General features: G+C 44.7%; 2 protein-coding genes across 2 annotated transcripts in view; one reads left to right on the forward strand and one right to left on the reverse strand.

The window, feature by feature from the left end:
- The window catches only part of MIS18BP1 (MIS18 binding protein 1), a 26,154-nt gene extending 17,261 nt beyond the window's left edge, over window positions 1-8,893 (forward strand). Inside the window, exons 10-16 of the mRNA XM_010296754.1 lie at window positions 444-1,317; window positions 2,336-2,511; window positions 4,735-4,874; window positions 6,997-7,145; window positions 7,815-7,899; window positions 8,536-8,593; window positions 8,799-8,893. Of these exons, the coding sequence (XP_010295056.1) occupies window positions 444-1,317; window positions 2,336-2,511; window positions 4,735-4,874; window positions 6,997-7,145; window positions 7,815-7,899; window positions 8,536-8,593; window positions 8,799-8,893 (1,577 nt within the window). The remainder of the gene's footprint in view (window positions 1-443; window positions 1,318-2,335; window positions 2,512-4,734; window positions 4,875-6,996; window positions 7,146-7,814; window positions 7,900-8,535; window positions 8,594-8,798) is intronic.
- A 1,169-nt stretch (window positions 8,894-10,062) lies between these two features.
- FANCM (Fanconi anemia, complementation group M) overlaps window positions 10,063-10,335 on the reverse strand; it is a gene marked incomplete at its 5' end in the record, with an annotated part of 15,827 nt that continues 15,554 nt past the window's right edge. Inside the window, one exon of the mRNA XM_010296755.1 lies at window positions 10,063-10,210. Within this exon, the coding sequence (XP_010295057.1) occupies window positions 10,063-10,210 (148 nt within the window). The remainder of the gene's footprint in view (window positions 10,211-10,335) is intronic.

Genomic DNA, 10,335 nt, shown 5'->3' on the forward strand with positions numbered 1-10,335 from the left:
TCTTTGAAAATGGGTTGCAGATAACCTGTGCTATGCCTCTCTTAAATGGGGAAGGGGTGGGCAGTACAGAGCATGATGAAATGTTTCCTAGCATCACCAATTTCTCTCTCAAGTGACATTTTTCTGTGTTTCAGAGGGAAGCAGTGTTTGATTTATTTTTGTATCCCAACATGACCATTAAACAGAGTATCTCCTTGTCCTAAAAAATACTCTTTTCTGTTCTGTTCATGTGGGGAGAGGCTTCTGCAGAACACAGGGAGCTGTGCGCTGGAGGCGTGCTGCTTGTCTCTTCCTACAGACTACAGTCTCTATAATAGAGAGGAGTTCACAGACCTTAACGGGTGCAGGATGCATTGCATCCCACAGCAGGCTAGTCTTTGTCTGAGAACACAGTAATGATCTACATTACAACGTGTGATATACACTGGCATCCTCTCTTTCAGGGAAAAACAATGAAAAAGGAGTAAGTTCCAAAAAAGAAACCAAGTCTGCTGGAAGCAAGGAGGCCGGGCGCTTCATTTCAGATGATGATGAAAGTGATCATGCAACCCACAGTACAAAAAATAAAACGCAGCTTTATGTTAAGCTGACTCCCTTACATTCTGAAGCACTAAACAAATGGAACTATAATAGCAGAATCCCAGGAATGACAAAAGAAAAGAGAGGAACAGAAAATGGAGAATTGACTGTGTATCAGCAGGCTTACAAGTACTCTTTAAGGTCAGCCAAACAGCTTCTTCAAGACAGGCATTTAACACAAGAATTGTCAAGCAAAGATGAGGAAGAGGGATCCAGTGAAGACATCCCACTGTCTATCAAAAGGAAAAATAAATCTTTATTTAAAAATGAGACTCAAAACTCTAAATCTTCTTCTAACTGTAAGAGTTCACAAGATGATGCAAACAAGGTGTCATGTGAACAAAGGACAGTAAAACACTCTACTGCCTCCTATAACATGCCGTTGAGGCAGAGTGTGCCCGGATCTGTTGATGGTTCTGATTTGCTTGAAGGAAAAACACCTTCTAGCGAGTCTAGTGCTTCCCATCTGCCTGATAAGGCAACGAGGACAAGAAACAGAATCAACCCTCCAAGGTATTTGCTTGACAGTGAGCCTGAAACCAGTGAAGAGGAATTTCAAGTAAAAGAAAAAAAGTCAAAAGTATCTGATAAAAAACCAAACTGTAAAGTTTCTAATACTGCCAAGTCTTCAGCAGCAAAAGCAAGAGAACCGGAGAGGGAAAAGGTGGAGAAATCTCTAGAACTTTTTCCAAGGACAACTGATGGTTGGTCTGAAAAGGAATTGCAGAAGCTCTCCAGGCAAGTGGTTGCCCTGTGTTCACAGGGCAAAGATTCCCTTTGGCATCAGGAAGTGTAATATATTGAAGGGTTTTTGGATGGTCTGGATTTGGATTTTTCAGATTCAGTTTCTTTCACATTATTTTAAAGGTTTCCTTTATGTTTTAATTCCCTCTTACAAAATGAATGTTGTTAACAAATTAAAAAATAATGAAATAAAGGAGACAACTGAATATTTTCTAAAGTAACTGTAGATGCGTGAGCCTAGAGCAGCTCCTACCACTGTCATCAGTGTAGAGCGAGAGGAACGCAGACCTTAGGCAAAATTTTGTAAATTTGCTCCTCTACCTGTCTTTCAAAAACACACACTTAATCTTGTGGAGTGATAAACACTCATGTGAGTAAAATAGAAAAACATGAGTAGGTAAATAATATGGTAAAAGTATTCACATTTATGGTTTAGACAGCAAATCGGAGGCAGCATATTGTCTTCCCTAATGGAATAAAATGTTGAGCATGACATGTCTATGTATTTAAGTCTTGTAAAGGGGAGATTAACTGCAAGAACGTTTAATGCATTGCCCACTTACTTAAGCTACTGGGCAGTATTTAATTTGTACATTAAGTAATAAAATAACCATGCTTGGTTTTCTTTCTTTTAGATTAGAAATCTGAAAAGGCATGAGCTCATGTCCTGGGAGGTTGGGGGGAGCAGGGGGCAGGATCTGTTGCAAATAAGGAAGAAATTTCTCTTGTAATGGAGCTGTTAGTTTAAATTGTCCAACTAAATTTTTGCCAGTTCTTAAGCGTGTGGACAAGACAGCAGAGACTAGATTCACTGCGTCCAACGCACAGTGCTCTTTCTAGGAGTGGCAGTTGGTCTCTGGGGTATTTTACTTGGTAGCATTGCGCAGACTGTCCCTGCTCATGGCACGGGGGGCTGGACGAGATGACCTTAAAAAGTCCCTTCCAACCCAAAGATTCTACGATTCTGTGATTTTCCTGCATGACGAAGGTTGTGGCTTTGTTCCCCTGGCAGGGCCATTGCTTCGTTTCCAAAGCACAAGAGTGGCTTCTGGGTGGAGGTAGCCATGGCGGTGGGGTCTCGCTCTGCTGAAGAATGCCATCAGAAGTATATAGAAGAACAACAGGCAAAACGTTCTACAATGCATGCCAAGAAGACCACCACTTCAGAAAAACCAGGACAGAAAGGTAGTGACACCTTGGTTCTAGGTATATTGTTGTCTTTAAATAATTATAAATTCATTATTTATTATGTAATGGGAGATAAAGACATAAACACACACCAGAGTCCAATAGTGCAGAAAGTTATCTTCTACAGCTTAAAAGTTTGTTGCAGAGCTTGGAGGATGTCATAAGTGACTGAAGTAGCAAGAAGAGAAGGGATACTTTTAGAGATTTCTTGTTTTTGGTGTGATGGGAAGACTTAAGCTGGCTTTGAAACCTAAGGGAAAATAGCTATTTACATCTCAAGAGGCTCTTGGAGCCTGGTAGATAATGAGCTACTTGCAGAGCTATCGATCCAAAAGGGATAATGGGGTGCTTGTATGCACTAAGGGCAGTGTGGGGTAAGAACACAAAGTTATGTTTGCTGTCTGGAAGTGACGTGCCTGTTGCTGTTTTCTGTCCAATTCTGAAGTCGGTAGTTCATGTTTACAGCTAGCAAGTATGCCCCTGAGGTGAAAGGCACAAGATGCTCAATCCAGTCAATTAACACAGAAGGTTACAATGACTTAGTAAGTGCTTGGGTAAGGAAAGCTATTTGATAGGAACTCCTTTGGCTGATGAAAACATGCCATCACTCAGCCATTGGAAGCTTGAAGTGTTATGCAACTGCAGGCAAAGACAACTCTGGTGATGTTTCTCAGCAGCTGAAGGTATCCATCAGTCTCCATTTACTGAAAGCATTAAAATAATTTTTTCTTTCTGAATGCGGTGGTCCAGGTTACTCACAGCTACTGACTTCACACAGGAACACTTGGCTCCAGTCCTGGAGCCTCCGTAACATAGAACACAGCAGAAGATCTCAGTAGGTTTCCCTGCCCTTGAAGTCAGTGAAGTGTGATTTTGTGCAGACTTGGAAAAGCAGCACATTGAGGGCTCCACTGCAGGACAGTGTGCTTTATTTTCACTTGAATGTTTCTTTGAAATGTTTGCTGCATTTACAGAATTTGTGTGAGAATCTGCTGGGCATCAGTTTTGTAATGAATTTTATCCAGCTCTGATTAGTCTTCTTGAGCACTTTGGAGCATAGATAGAAAACATCTTATTTTGACTGTTATCATGGTATCAAAATTCCCTGCACTTCTGTGATTACAAAAGCTTTTTCTGTTGTTGTTCACTTCTCCACTGCCGATATGCTACAGAGAATTTTTTCTGTTTCACCCTGGTATTTGACATTATTAGACTTCAGGCTCTTCTATTGCGAAGACACAGTTGTTTTGGTTAGCGAGCATTCTTAAAGGGTCAGTCTGCCATGGTGGTTTTAAGGTTTTTTTGCTTTAAGGAAAGCAATGTTTGGGACCTCCTGGACTCACGTGGGCCTTTTAAATGCTGAGACACTCTAAAATGACTGTAGCAAAGCAAAGGACTAAACTCAGTCCTGCATGATACTAAGGAAAGATCTTCCTTGGCAGTTAGGAGCTGGTCATTGGCCTTCTCTCAGACGGAGAGCGCATTCTGTTAACTACGAATCTTAGCATAGACACAAAAATGCTTTGTTCTTCTGAAAATCTGTGAACTGTGGATTAATTTTCTTCTTTACTTGACTGTCTGCGTAAGCAGCTGTTTTAGTTTTTGTCTAAAGGTGAGGACATTGGGAAGATGTTCTTCTAAATTTGCCTCGAAAGTCACTTGTCACAGAAAGTAGAGGATAGGAATACACAGACCAGTGGAAGTGACAAAGCCCTTTCTTTCCTCCAAGTAGCTCTAATGGCTCATCGTTTAGGTCCATTAATTGGATTAAGGTTTGTGAAGGGTACAACTGTACATGCTAAAGTCTCAGACGAGCATTCCATAAACCTTGTGTCAAGGATGCTCAACGGGTCTCTGTGCAGCAGAGCCTTTGTCGGAGCACTTTATGCCTCGACACGCATGATACATCTTGGTGACTTTTGTCTCTGAAATGCAGATGCATGGATAACTCTGTTAAAATTGTAATAAAATAGCCGAAGTATGACACTTGCAATGGCTGTGTAAAGGCTCTGGAGTAAGTTTCTGGTTAAGATGTAGTAGAGGAATTCTTTTTGAAAGCATAACTTGTTTAAGAACTCAAAGGATCACAAAACAGCTTACAAATAAGACATTTCCACAAAGGAGAGACGGAACTGTATCGTCAGCATTGATCATAGTTAGGGCATCTTAAAACTGTGCTACGTAACTGATGTCCTGGAGCAACTAATACTTTGATTCATGTAGATAAGAAAGAGTCGGTGATAACTGCCAAAGTGGGAACCTTCAGAAGAAAGCAGCAGATGAGAGATTTCCTGGACAATCTGCCAAAGGACAACCATGACGATATTTTCACTGCGACGCCCTTTCAGAACAGAAGAGTAAAGGTAAATCTGGGAAAACAGTGTATTAGACGTGTGTGCTTTTCTGGTTGGTATTTCAAGGGTGTGTTACAAGCCTGCTAGTTCGGTTCCATCAATAAAGCCTTGTGGATTTGGGGGGAAGAGGCTTATTTCCTGGATTTGGTATTGCAGTACTTGGATTGCCAGCAGCAAGAACATGTGGAACGTGGCTTCTGCAGACAAGGATTGCCACTGAACGGATGCATAAAACCAGTCTGTGTAGGGGTGTCCATTCTGCCTCTGTGTGGGAGACGCTTCCGGCGCTGTGGAGCACTGGCTGTGCAGTGATATTGCTGCCCTGGGGATCCTTGTGCCGTGGAACTGCGTACTCTCTGAAGTCATGCTCATACTCAACAGGATTCCTTTCTTTCTCTCCTCAGCACACCTCATATTTAATACCACTTACCTCCCGGTGCTGTCGGTGGCTGCGTTTCTCTTTGGGAGTCCTTTTACCTTCTTGCCCTGGCCCTTGCCTGTTGTTTACCTACTATCTCCGATTTGTTGCCCATTTGGGCTGATGAGCTGCCCCGTTTCCCTGGTTAGTCTCCTCTTCAGGGAGCCCTCCCCTCTCGCTCCTGGTGCAGCCCCCAAACACTCCGGGCAGACGCAGCACCAGTGCTGGAGAGGTCACCATATCTTTGTGATGACCCCCATGCTGTGGTGAGGCATGAGGATGCCCTCCAGCTGTTAGTTAAGACTCTGTTTTCCTTTTTAAAGAGAAAGCCAGTAATTTATCAAAATAATGATTTTTATTTTATTTTTTTTCCCCTGTAGAGAATTTTTGAAGTAGATTTCATGATGCATCTTTCTTTTTGCCGTTACCTGACCAAACTAGCTCTGCCTGTTAAAACCAGCACCTCAGTTCCAGCCAGGACTCCCAAGGGCACCTGTACGTTTCTTGATGTGTTTGTTCTTTTGGGGGTTTTCTTTGTAGCAACAGCGCATTTCTTCCTCTGGGACGTCCCAAAGTACAGTAATGCCATGGCTTGTTGGAAAGTCAGAATTTAAGGGGTGGTAACTTCGTTGCTTTCTATAAACCACCATGTGCTGTAGAGAAAGCCCCATGACTAGTATGAGCAGACTATCTGTGAAAGAATCGATGCACCTGTGTCCAAGACACCCTGCTTTTGCAGAGGGATTCTCCAGGGGACTCATCTTTTGGTAGAACACAGTTTTAGCCAGTGATTCAAAAGGGTTCTCTTCTTTTTCTTTTTTTTTCAAATCCATTTTGCCTACCTTGAGCTGTGCAAAAGAAACTGACCTCCCTCTGTAGTGTATGGCGAGAGGTATGCCTCCAGAGAGAAATCCTGTATATTTAGAAGTCATGAGTGGGTTCCCCTTCTATGAACTAGCCCAGCCCCTCCTCGAACCCATGCAGACTCTTCACACCTGCAATTTCTTGTGCTAAGCTCTAGAGCTGAATTATCTGCCTAATCTTTTTATTTGTCCTGAACTTGCCTCTGCTGACTTTGTCATCCTCTTGTCATGGGGAAGAAACAGCGAACAACTATCCCGGTCCCCATTCACCCCTGGTGCCAGTTATAGCTCTCCCCCACCAGTACCTGCTGTGCTTTTGATTATCTATGTTGCTCTGCTCTGAACCTTTCCAGTTCTCCTCTCCCTTCAGGGAGAGGGGCCAGAAGTTTGCTGACTAATCCTGAAATCCTCCTCCTGAGTAGTAGTGGTCAGCTGTAAGCTTGTAATTTTAATCAGACACTATTTTTTGAATGTGTAGTAGCAGCCCAAAAAGGCCAGCAGAACACTGGGCACCAACAGGAGGAGTGTTAAGAGCATGATGGAGGCATCACTGGGCTCCTGTCAGGTCCCTGCATACCTGCCTTCCATGTGCTGTGCACATTTCTGGCCTCTGCCTCTCGAGAGGGACACGGTGGAGTCAAAACCACAACTGAAGCGAGCAAGGGAGCAGAGCAACTGCCTGTTGAGGGCACAGGAAGTCTGGGACACCTCCAGATGGGGAAGGGGGACACAACCAGGGTTCACAGAGTTGTGAAGAGGCTGTGTCCTACTGTGAGACCCACGAGAAGCCTTTTCAGCAGACTTGCTGAAAAAAGGGCAGGTCACTGATTGCTCTGATGTGGCTTTGTAGTTGCCAACGTTCCGGGGAAGCCACGATGATGACGATGATGACTTTGCACTTACGGACAACCCGATCACACCTTCCTCAGCTGTCTTCCCTATGGTGAAAACCCCTCAGTGTGAGCATATCAGCCCTGGTATGCTGGTACCCATCAACAGGTAGGAACTGGTACTGCTGTCCCTCTGCTAACCTTTTCCGTTCTCATTTTCCCCAAGATTGTTTTTTGTCTTCTGAGAAAGATCACTCTTGGAACTGGGACACCAGTTCACTTCCAGACTTAAGAGCATGCATAGGAAATCCTGCAATCCTGGAGGGATCTGTTTAGAGAAAGCTCTTTCCTTTGGCAGCGTGTGCAGTTTGAGGTACTCAAATGTGGGCAACGAAAACTATGCCCAGCATGTGTCCTTTTACTCTTGGAGAAGGTAGTGATTTGGGCTTTAGTGTCAGCAGAGGTTTCTCTGCTCATTTTGAGTCTTAAACCTGTTAACTCAATTGCTTCAGGCTTTACTGAAACTGGGATCATCTTGAAACTTGCAGAGTAACTGGCATTTTATCTAATAGACAAGAAATGGACTTCATCTGGGAAGGTGATGATGAAGCTTTGTCCGATACTTGCATTAGGAGTGTTAGTATGGGATCTAATTAAACAATCCTGTTGTGTTTTACTCCCAGAGCTGCTGTTATATTTAATTGACCAACAACTGTTTTTAATGGCTGTACTAATTTCTTTCTGAATTAGAGGTGTTTGTGTAATGCCTTTAACGGTACGCAGCCCGATTCCGTAGGCGGCACACCAGTGACGCTAATGTGCTTGATTACACCTGCAGGAATGATTATGACAGGCACGTGTTCAGAATGCAGAAGCACACGCAGGGCAGCAGAGGCACCTGGGACAACATCAAGAAGTCATCGGTAATGCTCATTTCCTTGAATGCTGCCTAGTTCCACCTTAGTGATGGCAAAGCTTTGTTAGGCAGCAGGCAAAAGAATCCCAGGATCACAGACTAGTTGTGTACATTCAAGAAGGAAAACAGGAACCCTACCCTACTCCTTCCAAACTTCTGGGTTTTGTATCTGTCTTCTGTTGGAGAAAAGTTCTATTTGTTAGAGAAGAGCTGGATTTTTGTCAGGATTGAATACATTGCTTTTTTTCCAGGATTTGTAACTGCTCTTGAATTCTGTGATCTTTAGGTATATTAAGCTCCTGCTATATTCTTCTGTACAGTGGGAAAGGAAACAGTACTTCCCACCTTCTATCAGCTAGTCCCTGAACTTATGTATTTATTCCTTCAGTATCCTAGGTTTTTGTAATTTTTCTGACTTTTCTGTGAAAAGCTGAGGTCCCAGAAGCAGAAAAACTGCTTGTGCCTCTGGTTTAGGGAAAGCAGTTGTGATAGTTGAACAGTTTAAATTTTTAGTGAAAATGGAGCCTAGTGCTAGGGGAACTTAATGCTGGTGCGAGAGCACGGGGGTGCCAGTTCCTCCCCGGGACGCTGCGCTGGTGCTGTCGCAGCTGTTTGAGCAGAGCCTTTCTCTCCTTTCCGTTAGGCCGGAGGCGTGCTTGCTACGCCAGCTTCACGCAGAACCCCGTTCGGCTTTGATAAAAGTAAGTAAGTGCTCTGTGTTCCTCCTCCTTCACTTCAGGCTCCTTCACTTACTTTCTCATCGCCGCTGGCTCGTTGGGTGTCCACAGTCTGTGCGTCTAATGATTTTTCCACAGTCTGTTTCTCATAAGCGCCTTTGTGGACCTCTGGCAACTGCTTTTCAAGCCCGGGCACACACACTGATAACGCCTGTTTGTCTCATTGCAGAAGTGGAACAGACCTCTGTTGTAGGGAAGCTCTTTGTGGCTGAGGCAGCAGATTCATCAGATGAAGAGCAGGATGATTCCTATTTTTCTGTTTAATGAACTTTGTGGATTTTATTGGTTCAACGCTTAGGCGCCTCTCGTACGAAGCAAAGCAGCCGGCCACCCCTCTGAGATGGTATTCCTGTGACGTTAAGAGTTCAGCTTGGACACCTTGACCTGCAGCGTTTTTATGTGTTTTAACACCATTCTCACCTTGCCGCCTATCCAAGCACTGTTTGCCACTTGTTACGTGTGCAAAGTCACACTTCCATGCCCAGGCTCCTCCTGTTCTCTTGCCCCGTTTCTCCCGGGGGAGGGAGGAACATACTCGGATACCGACTAGCGGCAAGTTGTGATTCATTTTAAGGTAAAATATCTTTTTGAAATATGGCTGTACAATAAATTTATAATGGTACAGTTCATAACTAATAGGAATTGCTTTTTAATTTCCTCTACTGAGACTCTGAATTTTTACATTTCCTTTAATGTAATAAAAAAGGACCAGCTCATTTTACTCATACATGAGTCGAGCTCTTTGCGGGGGAGAAGTAGGATTCACAAGCTCTCAGCCTCACTTCAGGGCCCCGGGCCTCTGCGTTTTCACCCTCTCTTGCTTTTAACTAGGCATGACGGGCTGACGCCAGCCTGGTGCGGGTCTGTACCAGCGTCAGCAGGGTCGTTCGTTGCCCTCACCTCTGTCCAGGCCCCTTCATGACCATGCTCCAGAGAAGGATGGGAAGGAGTGAAAACAAGAAGTTCCTATGCCAGGCAGCCACAGTGTGGCAGCAAGAAGCTGCAGGAAGGCTTCGCCCATGCCTGGTGTGGCGGTGGGCACAGGGGAGGAGATGGCAGCTGTGGGGCCACCCAAGGACAAGGGAACTTACTGCCCATCCATCTCTACTTCAAACCTGGCACCCCCCACCCCCCGCCCCTGTCTGTGTCTTGGGCAAGAAGAGTAAGGAACATTTGGCAAGTGGCTACCACTCTTGCAGTAAATAGCAAGGACCCTCCCCCTGCCACCACTTTTCTGCCTAAGCCAGTTCTCATTTTTAAAGGAGTTTTGGAATGATCATACCCAGCAAGCAAAAACCAGCCCTGCCCACAGACCCAAAAGCCCCTGATGGCTCTGCAAGGGTTTATTTACATATTTTACAGTGAATCAAAACTCAGTAAAGTGCAGTTAAAAGAAAACAGTCTGTGAGTCCAGAAACCAAGTTTCACTCCCCTCAGCTCTTGGTAGCTGTGTCACTTCTCCCCTTAGCGCAGAGATTCTCGGGCAGCATCTGCACATCAAAACCATAGTGGAGGTAGCGGTAGATCTCCTCCGCCTTCTGCGGGCTGACCCGGGCACCGGTGGCGAGGTCCAGCAGGGAGCTATAAGAGATCACAGCAGGAGGGCACCTCACCTGCAGCTCTTTGGAGCCAAATGGGTGATACCAGGACAAGAGGGGAAACTGCCAGGGGGGAGGAAGGGTCCAGTGGGAAGGGAGCAACAGGAA

Source organism: Phaethon lepturus, unplaced genomic scaffold (assembly GCF_000687285.1).
Source record: "Phaethon lepturus isolate BGI_N335 unplaced genomic scaffold, ASM68728v1 scaffold12371, whole genome shotgun sequence".
Classification (NCBI taxonomy): domain Eukaryota; kingdom Metazoa; phylum Chordata; class Aves; order Phaethontiformes; family Phaethontidae; genus Phaethon; species Phaethon lepturus.